Source organism: Hyposmocoma kahamanoa, unplaced genomic scaffold (assembly GCF_003589595.1).
Source record: "Hyposmocoma kahamanoa isolate Upper Pololo Valley unplaced genomic scaffold, ASM358959v1 232, whole genome shotgun sequence".
Classification (NCBI taxonomy): Eukaryota; Metazoa; Arthropoda; class Insecta; order Lepidoptera; family Cosmopterigidae; genus Hyposmocoma; species Hyposmocoma kahamanoa.
The window spans coordinates 4,505,342-4,529,504 of record NW_020653750.1 but is presented as its reverse complement, the minus strand read 5'-3'; the positions used below and the strand labels follow the sequence as shown (position 1 = coordinate 4,529,504).

General features: G+C 35.3%; 1 protein-coding gene across 1 annotated transcript in view; it reads left to right on the top strand.

Annotated features, from left to right (window-relative positions):
* Positions 1-24,163, top strand: part of LOC113228418 (homeobox protein unc-4-like) — a 54,292-nt gene that overhangs the window by 26,513 nt on the left and 3,616 nt on the right. The window contains exon 2 of the mRNA XM_026461716.1: positions 10,505-10,677. Within this exon, the coding sequence (XP_026317501.1) occupies positions 10,505-10,677 (173 nt within the window). The remainder of the gene's footprint in view (positions 1-10,504; positions 10,678-24,163) is intronic.

Below are 24,163 nucleotides of genomic sequence, written 5' to 3'. Positions count from 1 at the left end.
TATTTTTGTACAGTTTTAACGTCTTTGGCACAAAGCCGTACAACCCATTCTTATGTACACTTTTCGTAAAAATGTTATAATTATATATTTATTCATTATTGCTGCATTCACCTTACCTATTTTATTTTATTTATTTTCAGCATTACTGTGTTCCAGTTTTGAAGGGGTGCTGGTGAAATTACAGGTAGATGGTACTTGTAACACAGATCTTTATGATTTAAAGCTCTGAGTGGCACCGCCACCGTTATTGAAAGGCGCGTAGCTTACCATCAGGCGCACGACTTGTTCGTCCCGTCACTTATTATTATAAAAAACAAAAATTACAACTTGTGCAAAATTGATTTTAAAACTATCACATTGATAGTACATGAATCCTGTTAGAAAATTGCAATTTTAAAATTTCCAAGAAATTATTATAAATTAATAGATACAAAAAATGTAACATTATTACAAATTTATAAAACCTTTTATAGTAAATTGCGCTGCTGTGAATTTTACATTCATACCTATACTTCACGCTCTTTTCCCATCAGGGCAGGTAGAGATAACAGCCTTACACATGCTGCGATTCTGATACACATCTTTCGACTCATCATCACAAATGAGTTCTTTTGTGCATGCTCTTTGGTTAAGCTTTCTCTATATCGTCGTCTCAGCGTGCGATTGGATTACCCCCATTTCTTCAGCCTGTCTTGGCCCCCACTACTCCAGCAGCCATCACTACGTCTAACCAAATGTCCAGTCCAACTCCACTAAGAGTCTATTACATAGTCTGCCGCGCCACTACTAATTTTCATATAATATCTAGTTAGGCAAAGACGTGCGCGCGTGGCGCGATTGTGGCGCTACAGCTACGCTTATAAATATTGTATGAAAAAGTAAGCGTCTAATTTGAAGGCCTCTTATACCATGTAAACTATTGAAAATAATAATAACATCAACATATTAATGAAATACCAAGTTTTCAAATATATCACTCTCAATTGAACATCAAACAAAGTTAACACTGATCAATTGTTGTATTTACAAACAGTTTACGAATTCATCGATATCAAACAAGATTTATTTGCGGTAGAGTGTACGCGTCGATTATGGGCCAGGGGACGGATCCTTGGGGAACCATCCCCTTTGAATTACTATTGTTAGTTCTCTACAACAAATATCTACAACCTAATTAATATTAATTAGTTAGTATGTGGCATTATAATATTTATAGACATTTCATTTGTTTCTTATTGTTCTAAAATAGGTGCAAATGTGCAAAGAAAATAATGAATAATTCTTAACTAAACGGCGCAAGCTGATAGACACATTTTTTTAAAATATGATACCTTCATATGGTAATTATAAGCGATTCAACCAAACCATCAACATTGTTAAAAAGAGATAAATATACCTTTTATATTTAACTGATAATTTCAAAATTTATTAATTTAAACTGAGCAAATTGGTATAATAAGCTTTTTTGAATAAATACATTTATCAGATATCAACCTTGCTATCTACTCAACAAAGTAAGATTAAAAAAATGATTCAATGTTTTTACTGTCGAATCAACTCATTCGAGTGTGTCAAGTATGAACCCGAAATTTGTTTTTCAATATCTCTACTAACACCAGACATATTAATAGTTAAAATCAGTCATGGGGGAAGCTCCGTCACTTTTTAGTGATCATTGGTATGTAACTTGTATTGCACCATTAAAGTTGTGACATTTCAAGCTAATTTTGATGTTTAATTTTGGTGTATTTATAAGTCATTTTTGTAAAGTTTTACCGGCTTTAGCATAAAACCGTACAACCTATTCTTAATTTTTTTATAATATCAAGTAATGGGACGAACAAGTCGTGCTTCTGATGGTAAGCAACACGCCTGTCCATAGCAGTCGCAGTGCCACTCAGAGCTTTAAATCGCACAGATTTGAGGGGCATTGCCACTGCGCCGTCACCCTGAGACATAAGTTGGTAAGTTCAATGTGGCTGTAATTTCACCAGCACCTTCAAAATTGGAACATAATAAGGTTCACATTACCGTTTTGCGGCAGAAATAGATAAAGTGCCAGTACTTTTCCAGTAAACTTTTCATTTAGGTTTTCAAACTTCATATGATATCAAAAGTGGAATTATGTGACTGTATGAAACTTCATAAGTTTGTCATTTTCTAATATAGATGGCTGTAGGAATTCTAATTGACTTTTTTACTTTACAACGAATTTAAGTTCTGTGTTAACGTTACATTTTACGTCTTTTTTTTGAATGCTCTTTATAACCATCCTTGATTGTATAACCTAATTTCCGTAGCCACCGTAGCATAAGTAAATGCTAAAACAACCCTAATAATTATAAATACGAGTACCAAGTTATGAATATGTGCCGTTTTATATTACAAAGTGCAAACTGGCGACTCTAACAACACCACTTACATTTTATATTAAAATGTTTATGTTAGTTGGCATAACTCTTATCGTGCTTGCCATAAGGTCGAAACTTCCATGATTGACTGGTCTCACAAGCAGTATACACTTAGTAAATAATAGGTAACACAATTGCCTCTTAAATCGGTAAACAGCCACTTCCAATGACGGTGACAATGTTTACGGTATATTGCAAGTTATTGTCATTGTAGAGATAAAAAATGAAGATGTTTCTTTATTTAGTTATACACCCATTAATAAATTTTACTATACTTGTTACATTACATAACAATTAAATTGAGTTTTACTAACGTTAAATTATTATTTTTAATGAAGTAAATAATTAAGAATTAAATTAAATTAAATTTACATTAGAAATAACAGTGTAATTATAATTCATTAATTTATATTTAAAAAATGGAGTATTCGCTTACAAAGTAGCACGTATCGCATACTGTCCTTATAATAATATTGGCCGAATCGCTCACTCTCGTAAGAAAAGACCAACTGATTGTTATACATCAAAAATCGATTGAGGAGTACATATTATTAAGAAATTATTAGGCTTGTCACCCTCGCTATGTTGCGATATGGTTTTAGGATTTAAATTTCTAATAATTGATTCTTGATTGGCATTATTGGCGTCATCACTGCAGAGTCCTTATAAAATAGTAATACCTATATGTATAGAAAAAACTTAATCCGGGGAAATACTGCCGCTTCACCTATTTCTGCCGCCAAGTAGTAATCAAGCATTACTGCTTTTCAGTTTTGAAGGGTAAGGCACAAGGGACTTGTCAACTTAAGTCTCAAGGTGACGGGTGCAGTGGCGTCCCGTCAAATCTTTGTGATTTAAAGCTCTGAATGGCACTGCAACTGTCATGGACAAACGTGCCGCAAGTCGTGTTGTGGTGGCACAATACGACTTGTTCGTCCCGTCTCTTGAGATTATAAGAAAAAGTTTTTTAAACATAATGCTATCTGTGCGCTCTGAAATATATAATGTATTTTAAATAATACAATTTAATCAATACCTACTTCGGGAATCGGTTATAACAAAAATTATGTCCATACGATTCGACAATGAAACTATTTTCTTAATCATCTTGACCTTATACAAAAGGCGCAATATCCGAAACATAACATTTACCTTTCATCATGTGTCTTTCAAGGGCAGACCAATCAATATTGTTTTCGTAGAATATTAAAATTTTATTACACCTTATTTTCACGGGCATAAAATTGCCGTTAAAATGATCGGTATAGTATAATAATGTGGAGGTATAGTAGTACCGATTTATCATGTTTCAATCTTCCAATGCGGAGCGCGGCCGCGGGCGATTCGATCCCGAACTGAGATGGGCCGCACAAAATATTACACGTCAAGGATTTATATGAAAAATAGGCGTATTCTATTCATATTTTTTGTTGGCGTTATGTTAAAAATAGGGCTTGTTTGAGCGGATTTTATCAGTCGATCGGGTTACGGCTGCAATACCAACAACCATTTAGTTAAAATACAGACTTTGAACTTACTTACTAATTTCTTACTTTCAAAATAAATTCCTGTTTTTATATGATAATACGTGATGGGGCGAAAAAGTCGTGCGCCTGGTGGCAAGCGATACACCTGTCCATAACAATTGCAGTGACACTCAGAGCTTTAAATCGTAAGCATCTGAGGTGCACTGCTACTGCGCTTGTAATCCTGAGACATAAGTTGACAAGTCCCATGTGCCTGTAATTTCACCAGCACCCTTAACCTTCAGAACCGGAACACAGTACCTAATGCTTACATTACTGCTTGGCGACAGAAATATACAAGGTACTTCTCTAACCGAACTCTTTCTAAATCGTACTTCAATACCTTAAATTTTTTTTTAATAATTTTATAATTTTAGTTCAAGTTTTGAACTGAAATTTACTTCAAAGATACCAAGAATTATGAATTCTAAACAATATTGGCGTTTCCAACAAACTATGGATGATCAATAAATGCAATAGCTAACAAAAGACTATAATTACATTTTTCCAATACGGTATTTATGTAAACATTATGTCTATATAAAGGAGATATTAAGCCATCGTTTACCTTAACAGTCTATAGTAAACCACAGAGTTTGTAAGCGCGCAGTAAAATGCTGTATATGTGGGTAATTGTTGCTCTAATGAGGCTGAAATGATATGTATATTACTAATAATGCCGATACGCTAATAACCCGCCGCTCGGTAGATAGCAATTATTGAGCTTAGAACGCTATTCTGAGCCATTGGTTTTGCTCACTGATAATCTGAAATAGAAAAGTCTATTAGTAGAATAGGTTGCAGAGGGACCTAACGAGCTTTGCGAGAAAAGCTACTGATTAGACAGAAAGTATATAGAAGGAAAGAAAACCAATTTATTCGTTTACCACAAAAAAAATTAAAAGGACACAAAAAACAATCAAAACATTCAAGAATAAAACATAAATAAAAAAATACGAAACGAAAACAAAAGAAAACCAAAAAAACACAAAAAAATAAAAAAAGGAATATAGAATTAAATTTAAACAAACACTTCACATAAACAAGGACAAAAATAATTTGTGTTACCAGTCGCGGTAACAAAAGGGTCACTAATTCTGCATTTGTTGGAAAACGCAATGCGTTCCCAGCACTGGTTGTTAGTTAGGACCCTAAATATTGAGATTAAGTATCTGCATCCTGGAAAAAACATTAACTAACTTTTTCAATACGAAATTATCTATAATATTACACCTAAATATAGCTAACAGTGCATATACAATTTTTCTTTTTTGCAAATTGATAATAAAAAATTTAGATCCGTGCATAGGTCACATACCAGCTGCCTTGTCTTTGGTTGTATCCATAAAACAAAAAAATTGTTTTGGTCACAATATTAACTGTAATAAAAGTCTTACTTTTGCTGGAGATTAACAAAATATGTATGAAGCAACTCCTCTCCTATCACTTTCTGTGTAATACAGGGTAATGTAAAGTATAATTTGATAAACATAAAGGCAGTACAAAATTCAATAATGCATCGCAAGTTCGGTTCGCAGAATCGACCGCGTCTCCGCGTTTAATGGAGCCACTTTCCGAGACAAGATGTCTTCATCCAGTCTTACAGGGGCGCACTCGATTCAATTATAAGTTACAAAAGTTTTTGGCCAATATTAAGTTCTAAAGATTAGTTAACGGGCTAAAGGATCAACATTCGAAGACATAATGCGGCTTTCGGTCTGTGTCGGGCCAGGTTTGAGATACTAACAGTCTCTCCTATGAATAAATTCGAACCCAAGAGCGGAACGTAAATGTTGATTCAGATATAGATATACGATAACCACACGACCCTTCTTTACTGTAAAAGTAATATAGGTTTTTTTTTACGATACCAAGTGACATGACGGACAAGTTGTGCACCTGTTAGTAAGCAATACTCTTGTCTGTAACAGTTGCAGTGCCGCACAGAGCTTTATATCGAAAAGATCTGAGAGGTACTGCACAACACCCGCCATCCAGAGACTGAAGTTGACAAGCCCCTTGAGCCTGTAATTTATGCGTAACATGGCAGTCTGCCTTGAACGAACTCTTTCACAAAGAGCCCTACAGTTACAAAACTGTTTAAATATCAAAACCTTTAAAAAATATATTATTTTTGGTGCAAGAAAACTTGATCGCTTGGCCTTCCCAAATCCGTCCCTGTCACTCGTGCCTGTCCTCGCGGGCAGGTATGTACCTATTGAGTTCAAAATTATAACTTTATTATTGCCAGTGATTTCGGAAATTAATTTCCAGGGATCGAGCGAAATTATAGGCGGGGACCGACACGGGCCGCGTCGAGACAGCCAGCCTAAAGGAACGCACGGAGTGTCATGTTGGGAATTTTTATACAGTTTTTATGTTTGTATTCGTTTAAATCTCGCAAAAGGAAATTAATTATACAAATTACATTTATACATAAATGTGTACTTGGGTACGTCTCGGTTTAAAGTATTTATAAGTAGGTGGTACTTCAGCAGTATAGTTTAGCTCCATTGCCTAGTTTTTATTTACCAATTTCGAAATTTCGTAATACTATTTCCGCACCTACTTTACAAAGTATGTACTTTGTACTTTACAAAGTTTATTTATAATGAAACGCACCTATAGGGACGAGCGGACCGAGTGGACTAATTGACGGCACGTCTAGGCATTTCGTGTTCGTGCCGACCTGCCTCCAGGCTGCGGTTTTGTTATTCAAAGAGGCTTGCCAACCCACCGGTTACTGATAAATGATGTTACAATTAACATTTCAATAACTTTTCGTAATAAACTCATAAAAAATGTGTTATAAAACCATACAAAAAGCACTTATTCAAAGTGACTTTAATGTAAAACGAGCCTTATACAGTTTTGGCTCCGAGACATTGTTGTCTCAAATTTACATGTAGTCATCACACTTATACCACCACGGTATCAATAATAATCACACCAATAATTCATTTCCAATAAACCAATCTTTACACTTTCGCTGAGAACCATCTACGTATTTAATTTATTTCTGGAAAATGACAGTTGACTGTCGACCGACTTATTAAGTGGTGTGAAAATTTAGGTAGAGCCGAAATTACGAAGCGTCGTATTTCACTGGCTTCAAATAGGTCGTTACAATGGTATCTTATTACGAGGAAATATACAAAACTTTACACCCGAGTCCGTCCCCCGATCGGCGATCAATTGATTCTCAGAATAATGAAATTATAAAGCAATACGTTGGTCTGCCAATATTTTGATTACGCAGCGATTTTCATGCGATGCCCTGGATACGACTTTTCTTGTAATTGAGTCGATATCATTTGCAAGTTACGACCAGTGTTACGATATAATTATTTAAGCCCTTCTTGAAGTACCATATTTACTGAAACGTAGTATGCTGTTTAAATCGAAGAATTAACATTTTAATCAACAATGAACGTCTACTAAAATGCCTTATATATGTACGCAAAAAATATTGTATTTTGTACAGGTGTAACAAAAAGGTTGGACCCCCTCAACTAAAATATGGTCCAACCTTTTTGTTACACCTGTATAAATACAATATTTTTTGCGTATATATATATATAAGGCATTATCGTACTCGTACTTGATAATATTCAAAAAACAAATCCAAAAATATTTTTACTGCCCTTTACAAAATCTATGCAAAGAATAATCTTTACTAGGATCTTAAAATTTATTGCTACCTATGCAAAAAAAAATCATATTAACGATCCTTAGCTGCAAATATGGTCAAACCTTATTATTACTACCAGTACACAGTTAATATGTATAGTATTTTGACTAGATAGTACAATAAACATAGAGAGATATATTTTGGTTCATACGTTGAAAGATACTGTTCATAATTCAACTGTTTTGCCAAAGTTCGGAAAAGACAATGCAACAAAATGCACATTTAGATAGCATCTCTGAATATTCGCTATAAATAAATTGTCCTATGACTTATATTTCGATACGAGATGGCAATTGGCAACACTGGTGTACTTCGTGATTGTTTGCAACAAGAAGACAGGGACGGGAATTTTACGATCCTACTTACAAAAACCTATACAAAAGAATTCGAGTTAGAATTTTTTATTATAGAAATATTTCTATTAATAGAGTTTATTTTCGCTTCTTAATATTTAGACTTTATAAGCCGTGAGAGTGGTAGGAAAAGTTTTAAACTAATTGCTTCATTGGTTTGATACATTACATTACTTTGATAGCAGGACAGGCGAAAAATGTTTGCTTATCCAAACTTGCGCTAGTTGGTATTCGTAAACAATTAAATTAATTCAACTGCCTCTGTGGCCGAACGGTTACCATGCTGGACTGAAACGCAGAGGTCCCGTATCCAATTCCCGGGCCGGGAGAAATATTTGCATGGCCTACATTCATTTCTTTCGTGAATTTGGGTGTAATTTGTGGTTGTCTATATTTGTATCCAGTCCTTGGCACCCTCGATACAGGATTATAAGTGCGGGGCTATAAATGTGTGCGTTATTGTTATTAATTAATAATAACAGCGTCTCAATATGCTTTACATGTTATTGTGTACGAGCTGGTGCCCGCGACGTCGTCTGCCTAGAATAAATACTCCGAGTGACTTACTGTATAATACTAATTTTCATAGTTTTATTGGTCCTCCATACAAAGTTTCGTCCCCTATTTGAAACCCTTTAAGATCTATTTTTGTAATAAGTTCTTCTCCAAGGTCCCATTTATCTCTATTCTAAAATTCATCAACATTGGTTCAGCGATTTAGGCGTGAAAACGTAATAAACAGTATTACTTTCGCATTTACAATATTAGTTTGAAACAGAACTCTATGTACCCATAATAACTCCCCATTTCTACTCCTTAATAGAAATGTAAAAGGCGTAGCAAATAAAATTGAATTTATTGAATAAAAGAGCATTTAATCAGACTGGATATGTGCGATAGTCTCTCTATGAATAAAATAAAAATATTATCTTCCCTCGAATGCGGGATAGTGCAGTAGTAGTTACTATCACCACGTTGCGCTAAAGGTTTTTCTTTTGTCTCATATTGTCTGATTTGGTTTGCAATGTAGTGGCTACAGACAATACATATGTGGACGGGAGTTTTGTTCTGAGTTTCTGTTTTTTTCAATGGCAAGGCAAGTATAGAGTTTGTAAAGTTTCAGTAAATATTTTCGTAACCAATAAAATTGTTGATATAGCTTTGTTGTTCTACATCCTTGAGTGAATTTTCAAATGGATAATTTAAATAATTGTAAATAAATGTTTATTTGAATCTATAATTTTATTTGAATGTAAGCTCGATCCAACAAATGCATTTTATGCCAAAGCGTAGTTTTGCTTCCAAGCACGTGGTTCTACTATAAATGAGGTAACCCGTCTACGACAGAAAATCATTTTTATTTTCATTTAGTTTGACAACCAACTGTTATCTCTAGCGCCGTCATAATAAAACAGCCAGAACGGAGTAGAATTATTAACTGTACGAATTTATTAACCGCCCTATACAGCCCTCAAATAGATACTTAGTAAGTCCCGCCACCCCTTCACCCCCGTCCCACTACCCCGCGTCTCCCTTGTGGCATTAAAACATTGAACAGACTAAATTAAAGCGCGCCAAAACTGTTGTCTGCGGGCCCAAGGCGGTCGTTTGTTTTAATACAATAACCGTACTCATCTCTTTCACTCCCCTCATTAGACGCCTATATCTGTCCTCCTCGCACCCACGTAATTTACGACTCCTCTTAAGGCGACATCGCATCACATCTATCATAACGGAACAATAACAAGCTCTGAGCTATAAATTAACTTCGTATAAACGAACCATTGTTAGTGTCATTCGAAATTTTACAGTCTGCAATGTTAATAAGCTCGTTTAGATGCCACGTCAAAAACTTAAAAATGTAGTTTGGACGTCTATTACCTCTACAAGTTATAGATACGCAGTAATTATTAAAATTATGATAGAATGATTAATGTCAAAGGTTCTTAAAAGCAAATCACAATATCATCAAAGTTACAAACCACCGGTATATGTATATTCAAAAAACAGAAGCGGGCTCCTCTTAATTACTTCTAATTTATTTAGCCCCTATGAGGGTAGACCGAGTAATTTATAGCTGTCCCTTTCCAACCCCGGGCTCGGCTCCATGTAGCCGTCTCTCTCCCGGGACCATTTTTAATTAAAATCACCGAGAGAAAATTAGAAATTATATTCTATTTTCAAAAACTTGTTCCGACGCTTTGTCGGAGATTATCTCTTTTTTATGAGCCCCTGGTCGCGGCTTTGTTTTAACGGCTCAGGAATTGTCCAAATTGACTTTGTTAGCTGCCGGTGTCTTTTATGATTATGTCTTATTCATTTCAATCTTGTGGCTCAACAAAGGTGGGTGATTGCCGATTGGAAATGTTTAAAGTTGGGAGAATATAAACCTTCATTTGATTCTTTATTGCTGGAGAGTTGAAAACTAATTTTTGTAGATTGTCATTTTATAGTCTGACTGACTGCATGTCTGTTGACTTGGTTTATAAAACAGCGCTATATTTCTCTTTTTTTTCTCTGTAGGTGGTGTAGGCGATGACGACGGTGACAGTGGCAAGAGACGTCGGTCACGCACTAACTTCAATTCCTGGCAACTAGAGGAGCTGGAACGAGCCTTTCTCGCCTCGCATTACCCTGACGTGTTCATGAGAGAAGCACTGGCGATGCGACTCGACCTCAAAGAGAGCAGAGTAGCTGTAAGTACTCCTGCATTAACTACAATGTGTATATAGTATATAATGATTCTACAAACATAAGGAAGAAGAAATGTTTTAGAGCAGTAGAGCTCCTTGTGAAAGAGTTCGTCAGGGAAGTACTACCTTACCTATTTCTGCCGCCAAGAAGTAATATGAGCATTACTGAGCTCCGGTTTGGAAGGGTAAGGGTGCAAAGGTAAAAAAGTAGGTTAGGTGATATAACTTTCCTGGACGAACTGTTTCACAAGGAGTTCTACTGCTATTAAAATTCAATAACGTGTAATCGCAAAAGAAAGCAGTGATACTAAGCCAAGACCGGCAACTATCTTAGCATATGAACCCTACCACAGGGAGCTAATTTCATCCATTTATTGTTGGTCTGGTATTTTAGTGAACGTAACTTTTATAAATGGTAAATTTAATATGCGAACAATATTAAAAGTAATCCACTTCGTAATCGATTAAATTTATCCTCGAAACCCAGAGTCAAAATTAGCCTTTACGACAGTCAGAGGTAAACGCTCGCCGTCGTAAGCTTCTATTTTAGCGAGAGTAAAGATCAATCCGCAATGCCGCCGGTTAGTTCCGTGGCCAATCGGTCACAGTTTCTCGTAGGTGCTAATTTGTCATAGTGTAAATATTTCATAGGGTAGATATTATTTCTGTGTATATAGGATTTTTTGTTACACTTTTCATGTTACTGTTTAACGTAAGCCGCAAACAGTTCTACAGTATAAAATTAGATCTCACATTAATACGTGAGTAGTTTTTGATTAAGTAATCTTTTTAACAATAATTTACTCGTATAAAATCTATATATGAGTACGCCCATGTGTACGGTATCCCATACTTGCTATAACGACTTTAACATATAATTTAACAACAAGCAAGAGGAAATGCATAGTCACAAAACGACTCTAAGAAAATGACCATCATTTTATTGTCAGCAGTTAAACAAAGCCTTTGTGAAGTTGGCGGATATTAAATATTGTTATTAGGAACACATGAAGATGCTTCACTGCGCCTTCACACTTAACGTCTTAATTTCCTTTGTAAGACCACTTTTACGAGGGGCTTAATATATCCTATATTAACTGCCTGCGGCGAATTAGCTGCTCGTAGGAAGTGAACACGATGAAAGTTATGTTTAAGTTCTTGTGAATATTTGTTATTCCTATTTGTGATTTCATTTTATTAATGATAAATTGTTGTAATTGTAATATATATTTGTATCCAGTATATAAAAAGGATTAATATGTATTACTAACTTTCAACCTATTCTATATTTTTAACAATGGGTATGGATGGCAATGGCGTAATATTACTCATAAACGCTTGTATGCAGCGGCAGATAAAAATTTGCTCTAATTCGACTGAAAATCGGCATTTAATAATAATTTGCGGTCAAAATATATTTTTGCAATTTTGAAATATTGGCGCCAATAAAAACCTATATTCAGACAGGCGTGTCGCTTACCACCAAGCACACGACTTGCCCTCCCCGTCACTTGAAATCATAAAAAAAAGAATTCACCACACAAGAATTCACAAGCACCAATTTAGAAAATTTCATTTCCCAAATATGTCCAACCGGGAATCGAACCCGGGACCAGCACCCGTAATGGGAACCATTGGGCCAACGAGGACATTTTTAAATAAAATCGTAAATGATTCGTGCAATGCGTCTGAAATAAGACCTGCGTGATAAAACCTGAATGTCGAAAGGGCCTAAAACCTTTAAAAAACTTGCGAATGACACCTTTCATTATCATTAGTTACGACCTGTTCCCAGCTGTGGGATATACATGATAGTTCAAGTCATGATGATGAATATTATGTCTAGATACTTTGGTGACGTAATCACTTCCAACCGAAAAGGTTGTAAACAAAATGTCAATATACTTACCAAACACTTATGCGTTTTGCATACGGGAGTTCTAAATTGTAAAAAAAATATTTTGGAAATATAAATTCTATTATACTTATCGTGCGCACCAGGCGTACAAAGCTGAAGGTTTCTGTTCAATATAAATGAGGAACGATTTACCTTATTTTTCCCGGGCCTGCCAGGCTAAGCGGCCTTCGGGGACCTGCCCACCGGCCGCAGCTTTTTATGCAACCTTTAGGAGCCCAAGTAATACCCAACCTGAGATAATATATTTTTTCATAAATTCTGTTTTCCGGAAAATCTGGGAGATGCGGATAATGCAAAACTAAATCGAACGTAAACATATCGTTTACTTTGAATTTAATTTAAGAAGTGTTTTTGGCAAAAGGCAAATCCATAAAGCCTGTTCAGAAGCAGCGACTAAGAATAACAACAGAATATTAGATTTTATAGCTTAGATAGTATCAAGTTATCAATTCATGAAGGCCATAAATGAAAATATAACTTTTTCTTCCGAGATAAGTTGGAAGTAAATTCATTTCTATAATCAGTACTATCCAGCGCTATCACAGCGGATCTCGTTCCGAGAGACAGACTATCCCGCACCACTCCTAATAGTTGGTATAAATCAAAAGATTGCAATCTCGCCGGCACCCCTGGGACACGAGTGAGACGGCACGATTGAATAGCATAGATTTAAATGGGCAGGTCAGATAAGGATGGCTGCAGATCCCGACGCTCCGACCTCGAGCGCGCTTCGGCTCGCAGGGACGTCACAATTCGATTACAGCTCAATAAAGTTAAAGTGACTTGTTTGCGTCTCTAAAGTGGATTTTTTCCTCTTCTTTGATTCCTATTTCTTTCCCCAAAGCATTTCCATTTTAGCAGGAAATACTCGTATATTTCACGTTGTCTTAAAGTTACTGTGATTTTTTTTACGTTGTGGAATGGCTCATTATCAGGAGACAGTTCATACTGTAAGCAAAGAACAAACAGTTTTTGACTTAGCTTTTGTAAAAGTTTGAACCCTTCGTAACATTGTAATTGTTGTAGTAAATGTTGAAAAATGGTAACCATGAGACATAGAGAGTCATAGAGAAAAATAATCATCCAATGTGCGTTAAAAAAATCGCTTAAAGCTCATTTTTAGCCAAAAATGGCTTTTATAATCTAATTTCTTCTATTTAAAACTTGCGAAAGAGCCTCTTGGTGTACAGAGAGCGTGGAAATATCGACTTCATTTTAAAATTCATAGCATAAAATTTACATTTATATGCCAATTTCATTCCCTAACAGGGCGTCGGCGGTCGCACGCACACATCAGTATTCTGCACACATTCACCGCTGGCTGGGTACACCCCCAAAAATAAAAAATAAAATAGAAAATCGCCTACATTCTCCGCTCAGTCGAGAAGAAAAAAGAACGGCGCGAGGTTTAAATATGGAACACTAAATGGAACGCTTAGGCGACAAAATGCGGATAGAATATAAAATTTAAGGAGATTGTTGCGTCCTTATCTTTAGCTTGAGTTTTCCGCTTAGTGTTGTCTCTCTCGGTGCGTCGCTATCGAAGTTGAGCCGCGTTCACCGCCCTAGGCTTAGCGGTAAAAGATAGACACGAAGCATGTTCATAGGGCTGTCCCGAGGCGCCAAATTATCAGTCATGAATAATTTTCTCACTAGCAAGTGGCAAACGAGACAAGCTACGTATCAAAGTGATTTAATGTAATTACTGCTCTTAATGAGATACTATGTTTCATGTTTATATAAACCATTCGACCTAGTGTGGCAATTATTGACGGTGTGTGAATGATAAGTAACTGTTGATTTATGACGTGGTTCCCTATTAATATCTTTGCAGATGAATAGATAGATATTATGGTACGGATATATCATTTCATTAATATATATACGTAAGTACAGTACGAAATAATTACATGAAACACTTAAAATTGAATAGGACTTGTTCAGGTAGATTACGTAGGTATGCGAAATAACGGGTCCTTATGTATCACTGTTTTAAGTGACCCATTTAAATTTAAGGAAATGCATGAGATTGATTCGTGTAATTAATTCTATGTAATGTAATATTTTTCATATTCTGTTTCATATTAAAATTAAAAAATATATTAAAAAAAATTTACAACTTGTTATTAAAAAATAACGTATCGTAGTTTTGCCCACAAACGTGTCTTTCTTTTTATTTAGGTAACTTAATTAAGATAATGTGGCATTCTATTAATTTTCAAATTTTCAAAAAGATTTTAACAATACTTCCATTAGCGTTGTCTAACTAACTAAATCTAAAATCTCTCTAGCGCGTACCAAACATGCTCTATGGGATTTAAGCTTACTGAGCAGTCCATACAGCTAATAAATACGAAATAAGAAGTTTGTGGCCGCGGATTATCGTACCATACTAACCTACATAAGAATAGAATCTGCTCTCACATTCACTAAAAAGAGGTCAGCGTAATCATTTAAAATCTCTGAGAGCAATCAGTGAATGGTTGTGTACCACTATCTCCGTACGATTTCCTAAAAACGTCTCAGTCCACACCATTAATTCATAAATGGCGGTTCTTCTAAGTGACCTAATTATGTAATTAGTAAATTTAGCGTCCCATTGAAATAATCAAATACTGAATTTAAATGTAAATATAAGTACACCGTAGACCGTTATGTATGACAAATGCCAAAATTAACTCTCCCTACGTTTAAAAATTGTAATAATATGACAGCCCTACTGAAATAATGCTGAGTTTGCACGTAGCGATCTCGCAGGACGTGTGAAATTTATGTCTGTCTCTATCACACCGTTCGAATATCAATTTGTGAGGTTTAGCGACAAAAGAGACGACAACACCATGAAATAAAGTTGCAAAAATGTGTTTCGCAATCCTCGAGTGAAACAGTTTACAAATTGTTACATTGTTGTGCTGGCTTTTCAGTTGCTTGCAGTGCTATTTTCAACGTTACAGTTACGGCGTTTCAAAGGCACAAACTTCAGTCCAAGATAGAAAAAAGCACGAATTTGATTCAATGCTACTTCAACAACGTTTATCTTCATAAGTTATTCAGTATCAAAATTGGGTATTTTGCCAAACATCATGGCTGGACGAGTGAACAAGGTCAAAAATTAATCGAGCATGAAACGACAGGTGACCACACGGCCCTTCCCTACCACAACTTGTGAATTTTTATTAGATGCCCTAAGGATATCGGCTTCTGACGAATTTCTACGACGCCCATAGTTCTCTTCTTATACAACTTTTCGGTTAACTAAGTATAATAATTATTAAGTATTAATAGACCATTGGATCTTTATGGGAAACGCTGTCACTCATAATGGCATTTCTTATAATGAAATAATTTAACCAACACCAAAATTTATAAAATGTGTTAGTACACATGTGTTAGTACACAAAGCGACCTTAGTAGGTCGCTTTCAAATTTTTACTTTACGATAAAAATGGCCAACAATAGTTTTCGGTAAAATATAAATTCAGTTGGTAGGATAGTATTACGTCAGCAAAATGTTTCCGAATTTTCAGTTATTGCATTCGGTTTTTTCCATGTTTTTATTTGCACAAAAGTTTTCGGTAGTTTAATAATAATATAATAAAAATCTATTTATTTTCGGACAACGTAAATCCATATTAAATTAGTAAATAGACTTATAAATGTTAGTAAATTATTTTAAACAAAGATCGCGTAAAATTTATGAGGGGCCTTATGAGAGGTCCCTCCACTTTCTTAGCAATCATTATCAGGATGCTGTTGCTACTGTTGCGAAGTCTTTTTAAAAGAGAAGCGATTTTCTTCCGTAGTATGGCAGAAAAGGAGTCTGTCTTCGCTTCCGCAAACATTGCAGACGCGCTACAAAACTTCTTCAGCCGCAACAACATCCTAAAGTTATTTTTGTATTGAGTGCGTAGAGAATTGTTCGATTTTTATGTATGTCGATTCCACAGGCTACCCGCGTAAAAAGAAGAACAGTAAGCCTTGAAAACGGTTGTCTTTGCTGCAACAGAACATCGAGCAAACCTGTGAACCAACATATTGGCCTTTACTGACAAAGCTCTCCACTCCCTCTCCATATCATCATCCTCACTGAGATCAGGCTTAATTAAATGTCCTATATATTTAAATTTAAACAATCTGTTAAGAGCTACCCCTTTCAATGTAATCGGTGGTACAACAGTAGGACATTTATTTCCTGCCGGAAACACCATGACCTCTGACTTCTTTGCGTTATATACCAAACCATGTGACGCGGCATAGGACTCGCAGACAGCAACAAGTTTCCTAAACGTGCTGGGTGACGGAGCCAACAGCACCTTGTCATCTGCCTAACTTATGTTATTTACGCACACATCATCTACACTCACGTAGCATCTCACGCGTGTGCAACTGAGTTTAGTGATCAACTCGTTTATATATAAATTGAAATGCTTGGTCGAAGTCATTCAAGTTAATAAATAACTAACATTCGTATTTTGAATAAGCTCATTTATAATTTGATTTTCTTGTCAAAGTAAATGCTTGTTAGAAATATGCTGATCTGGACTGAAAATGTTTTAGAAATTATAGCTGTGGAAGATTTAAAAAGAGTGCATTTTCAATAATATAAAGAATATTTTCTTAATAGTAACTTTTCTCAAATTATTTTCTTACTAACAGATCTATCTATCAAAGTCATATAGTCAAACTATCTAATTTTAAAAGGTTTATATTCTTTGAATTCAACACAATAATGAATTCAGCCAGCACCGTGACCAGAGAACTTTTCTGGACCCGTGATCATAAACTAAGTATAATAAGTAAACATATTATATGCTATAGTTAACAGAAATTACATATATTTACTTTTATTACACCGTCATCAATTTTTTCTTAGACTATTTTATTACATTTTTCACTGTCTGTATAATAGCTTATATTCTTCTTCAAGTGCCTCTCCATTATAGAAGGTCGGCAGTCAGTTTTCTATATCTTTCTTTGTCCAGAGCTAGCCTGAACAGTTGTTCCAGGGTCTTGATGTCGGTCCACTCCCTGATGTTACGAAGCCAAGACATTTTCCTTCTTCCAACCTTCCGCTACTAAATACTAGCTTATATACGATAGCAAAAAACTTTCAGTCTGCCAATTATCGTGTCTGGTATTCTACAAAAGTGGGAAAAAAATATAAATCGCTTTTTATGTCTCTATTTCTAAGACCCCTCTTTCTAAATAGAAGTCAATGTCTCGAGAAGGGACGACTTATTTACACCAACTAAGGGGTCGAACGCAACCACAATGTGATTTCCACAAATGGTTTCCGTATGAATGTCGTTTTTCGACTTGTAAGTAGGCAATTCGCAAGGGATTTATTTGTTGATGCCGGTCTTTTCGAGTGTCGATAATAGGTAAGAACGCCGATAGTCAACTGTTTCGAGAAAACGAACAACATTGTAACGGCATAGGGGGATGCTTGTGTATGTGAGCGTGTTTTTGAAACGTTATCTGCACTTAGGTATGGCTAGAAAGTAATAACATTGCGTTAAGTCAATTCACCTGAATTGATTCCCCTACGTGCATTAAGCACACTTTTAGTTAACTTAAATCACTTCTCCTTGCCTTTACATTATAATTGAAAGACATGTATAAATTCTAATAATAAGATATCGCTGACTCGATCTGAAGCTCAGGTGGTAGAGCGGTGGCCCTAGTTTGGCAAACAGATGCGGTTTTGAGTACTATGAGATCAAAGGTTTTTTTTAAGAGTAATTTCACAAAATATAAATGAATGTCATGAACATGGGCATTTTTTTTCTAATGGTTTTACCTACCGCCTCCCAAACACAGAAAAAGATCCGGGCTCGCACCTATAAGGTTTTCAGAATTGATTTGCGAAATTTAATTTGAAATTTACCATGAGCTTTTCCTCAAGGTTCACAACCTTTGGAAACCGTGTGTAGACCCCAACCAGCATTGAGCCAGAGTGATGGACTATGCCTAAACTCTCGCCTGAGAAGAGACCCGTGCCCAACAGTGGGACGTCGTGGGTGGCTTCATGTTGAAAACGTCATGATATTCAATAAAATCAATTTTAACAGTAATTCATTTTATTTAACCATGTCCGATACGTACCGTCTTGCCCAAATTGGGTTTGACTCTGTAAGACAATGGCTTAACAACAGCCTTCTAACTTTAAATCTAACTAAAACCAAAGTAGTTCATTTTACCATCCGCAATTATATAATACCTGATAATGAAACTTTACAAATTACTGCTAAACCAATCGACACCCCACCCTTACATAACAACCAATATATTATTGAAAAAGTGACATCAATAAAATATCTCGGCGTTGTACTCGACCATAACCTAACATTTAAATCACATATCGACTATATCGCTAGCCGCATACGCAAACTCATTTATATTTTCAAACAATTACGTCAAGCTGCTGAACCGAATGTTATGAAGATGGTCTATCTAGCGCTGTGTCAGTCTTTACTGAGTTATTGCATCACATCGTGGGGGGGTGCTGCTGGAACACATCTCATTTTACTGGAACGCGCTCAGAGAGCAGTGCTGAAGGTGTGTTGTTTTAAGCCACGCCTTTTTCCCACAACTGATCTATACGAATACTGCCAGGTGATGACAGTCAGGCAACTATTTATTAGTGATTCTGCTGTTAGACAACACTCTATTACACAGTACAGACAGGAAGACATCCGCCGCAATCATCTCGTAGCAACATCCCTACGCATCAGGACATCATTTGGCCGTAGATTCTTCGCTTTTCTTGGACCTCACATTTATAATAAATTACACAAAATCTTATCGCTTTACAATCTTAACACATACAAGTGTAAAATGACACTGCAAGCATGGCTGCTCAAGCAAACATACTCTGACACGGAAAAAATTTTAGAAGTATTAAAGTAATCCATACCCACACACACACACACATAACACACACACACACACACACACACACACACACACACACACACACACATTATTTTCTAAGTAACACTATTTCCTAAGTAAGTACTAACATCAACCAATAGAAATTGTTAAAATAGTCAGTTTTGCTGTTACTGAGCAATAAGCACGTTACATAGCTTCCGAGTGGAACCCTGGTGACCAGTAACACAGGTAATTTTATTACCTATCACAGGCACCAGCGATCCACAACCAGATTTCTTGTATACATTAGCTTAAGTAATACTGTTATTATTTTGGTTGTTGGTGAGGAAATAAACATTATTATTATTATTATTATTATTATTATTATTTGGTATCGGTACATATCATTTTATTTGGTATCGGTACATATCATTTTATTTGGTATCGGTACATATACTTACAAAATTTGGATGTACATCTATATTTATTTTGACTCTGTTACAATAGCTGTGTATAGTACATTATTGCAGAGGCCGGGAAGTAAAGGATTGTTGGACGAGTATGAGTTACAAGGATGAGCGCCTGCGAGGTCTTGTATTTATATGGGTCAAGCAATCCCCGTTCCCGCCGATGCATATATAGAAGTTTTCTCAAACAATGTGAGGAAATAATAAAAGACTACAGAGAGGAAGATGTATAATAGATGAAGTAAAAAATATTAATTGACATTAAAATTTAAATAATTCAATTGTTAAAACAAAATGTTATTGTTTTTCCAGGCAAATTAATAGTAGTCTGCTGAACTTCGGATGATGTATTTGAATGTATATCTACTGTATTGTCGTTATCGCTCTTCTTAGTAGCACTCATTTTCGCGACCAAAATAGAAAAAAGACGAAAAAACAAAAGAATACCAAAACACTTTAGTTTAAACGTTACCGCCATTTCTTTTTTTAAGTAAGCGGTACAGTTGGTATTTTTAATTCTCGCAATTATAAACATTGGGCAGTTGGCTGTATGAGTTTTTGTTTTGTCTGTTTACATAGTTCATTATTAGTAGGTAGATTTAAAAGCTTAGAGAAGGGGACAGTAATGGATTTTCATACTTACTTTGCAGACCTTGACCGGGAAGATGTCCCACGGTCCATAAATGATAAACTTTCCGTGTTCGTTTTTTGAAAGTAATGCATACATTTCCGGGCATGAGTGAGAAAACATAATTAAAACATCAGAATTTACTTATTTCATCAAGTATGTGTGTGTGTTGTATATTGTTTTCTATGTGGAATAAGTAAATAAACACCTAAATGAATATTGATTTTTCCTTACAAAAGTAACAAAGCCTGAATAAGAATAAACAGCTCCCACTTTCCCAATATAAAAACCAATTTTCCTTCTCCAAGTAAAAGAGAGATAATCACACACCTCCCTCAGCCACTATTAATGACTAAGGGAGGGCAAGGAGAAATGCGGTTGACTCATTAGAGAGGGAGCAGGTCGACTATTACCGCTCCAAGCCAATCCCGTAATCAATGTATTTCGATTAGACCCGGGGAAGGTTTGATTAAAACGTTAGGTTAGTTTCTTATATACCAAAGTCGGATGTAAATACTTTGTAAATGCAATGACAATATTCTTATATTTGTGGTCTCAGACTACATACATATGAGACGTAAGTACTACTACTACTTATTCAGTCTTGAAGAGATTCCTATAATAATAATATTCCATTAGGTTTTCGCCATTTTTCAATACGGCCGCCATACATACCAATTTTCAGTCGGATTAGAGCAAATTTTTATCTGTCGCCTAAAAACGCATGTACAGCGTCCATTTTGAAAAATGCTAATGGAATATTACTGAATAAGTAGTTACCTACGTCTTATCTGTACGGACAAAATTTATTTTTCGCAATTTTCAATATGGCTGCCATACAATACGCTAAATGATACGTTATTTCAATTGTTAAAGTTGAGATTTCTTCCACTTCTTGAATATACTATTCATTACTGCCGGCTGGTCGAGCTCCGTGTATGGCGTATCCCGCAGCGTAAACACGCCCCGTAATCTAAGTCCGATCACGCGCCTCATGCCGAGGCCGACCCCACAGTAGGTGGGGCTCGTACTCTCCACAAACAACAGAAACATGTTGGCTTTATTATATGAGCCAAGTAAATGATTTAAAACAGCATGGGAATGTTTACGCAAACATGGACATTTTTGTGATACGCAATAACGATCAATAAAATATATATATAGTAAATTTACTACCATTTAGATAGCCTTGTTTTTACAGTATTGCATCTAGATTAACTGGATTTTAACAGAGTAATGTTATGCTCGGAAATGTTTTAAGCATGTTTACATTGAAATGATTTTTTTTACGTAAAATTAATTACCTTTGGCACTAGTATAATTAATTATACTGCGTAATTAGCTAAACAATAGCGAGTTGAAGTTTTATATTCCAACCATCGAATCTCAAGCCTCTTGGCTTTCATACCTGGTAGAACCAGTTCACAAAAATATCTTCTCTGAATTGATTCTGGTCAGGGTGTCATGGACAATGAATCCCACAATAAATTTTGTTCCTAGTAGTAAAGGAACTTTTCTAAACAATGTAATCAATAGGTGTGACGCCTGATATCTTTAATTTATATTACTTGTAAGCGACACTTGATCCAGGTCAGTTCCAATGTTAAACTATCTAAATTTTCTATACGAAAAGCGCATATATTTTTGCTTTTAAATTATTTAGTCTTGTTAATTTTAATTCTATTGTTATATAAAAAGCAGTACTTTTAATTGGCCTTTAGGATTAGACAGGCTCACGTATAAGAACATTAATTTAACCACAGTCACAATAATAAAACTACTAATTAGTGAGGTATTATAACTTTCAACGATTACCTTTAAATGCGAATAGAAAGTTTAACTAAATGGTAAATACAATTCTTTATTACTAACATAAAATAATTGCCAGAAAAAATTGCAACACTTATAGGTACTTAAAATTATTGAGTACTTATTATATAATCTATACCTATCATAGTTTTATAATAATTACATATATTTCAGTCAAGTAGTCGCATTCGTGTTATATACAGAGTTAAATAGCAACTCCTCAAGCGTGGTAATCCCAAAAAAAAAATAGATCGATCCAACGGTCACCTTCCTGCGGTAATCGAAAATGCAAACCAATACAAAAACAAACCCCTATTGCATTTGTAAAATCGTCCTTTTCTGCTCATTCCAGTAATACATTGGCGATAAACAAGGAGATCACAATAATGGAGCGCGCTTACCCTGACAGATTATAATTATGACGTCGACGTCGTGCGAAAACGTTGGTTTAATTTTATTAAATTAATCCAAATTAATCCGGGACCCGGTTGCCATAAAACGCGATGGGTCGCTCGTAAAATTGGACGGCACATGCTCCACTTAACCTGCACATGTGCTTCTAACGGTATTTTTTCAATGAAGGGTAGCCTACCTGTAACAGATTACACTAATAGAATGTTTCAACGTTCAGGCACATTGTATTTGGTTAACATTAATATTCATTTGTAAACTACTTACATGAAAAATTTTATACTTAGTCAAAAGTCATTGAATGTTACCTTTTAGAAACGTATAGTCATCAGTAGGAAAGTTATTGATTCGGAGTCATTCATCATTGTACCACGAAAAGGAAATAAAGTTTGTACGATATCCTGTTTACTTTCACTGGGACGTTAGCTATATAATTCCATAAATTTTAATTAGAGAGCACGTGATGCAGACTGGGTTGCATATACTTGTGCTCTTATCTAATTTACATGAAAATGCGCACCGCTGCATTCAGATTTAATGTCTCAATTGATGCTCGGCCGGCGCAAGCGCACCTTTGTGCACTAAACAAGATGCGGCACCTAAAGGCTTTATGATGCCCTTAAACGTATAATTGCACCTAGACGTGTGGTGTGCTACAAAAGGACGACTCTCTTGATGGATTTCTTTAATGTATATGTCTTAATTATGGCCCATAAAAGATGCTCAATCGTACCGCCTATGTCTTGATGTCTTTTTAATTGAACTCTAATATTTTTGCGATGTACTGCTGTACCTCAAGCAGCAAGACACCTGTTAGAAGCTTGAGACATGGCAGGGAATTGTTGACGTTGTTCTAGGAAGAAAAAAATGTTTACAGTTCATGTCTTCTTAATTTTCTAAATACACACGATGGTATTTTTCTTCAAATTTCAATAAAATTACGCAATTTTACAAATATCAGGTTCGTTCCTTTGCTCGATGCAGACTGATTGCACTTTGTCTAGCTTTCGAATATTTTCGTCTTTTTTGTAATTTTTCAGGTTAACAATATGTTATGTGTTTTATGTTTATCTTACTTTTTACCTTTGACATTGAAAAATTCTATCCAATCATAATTGTTTTTGCGAAATTAGCTATTGCTATTGAAAAACGAATAAATTTATTTTGCTGTTATTATAGCCAAAACATTCTTCTAACGAAATTACAAAAAAACACTGTACTAGGACTTGCAGGCAGATAGAGTAACTTATCTGCCTTTTTTAAATATATAATTTCATTGACTTGATGTCATTGACACTGTTTTATATTTCAATATTTTTGATGATTAAGTATAAGGGTGTCAAATTCTTTCATGATATTATTGAGTATTATTTAACCCTTTTG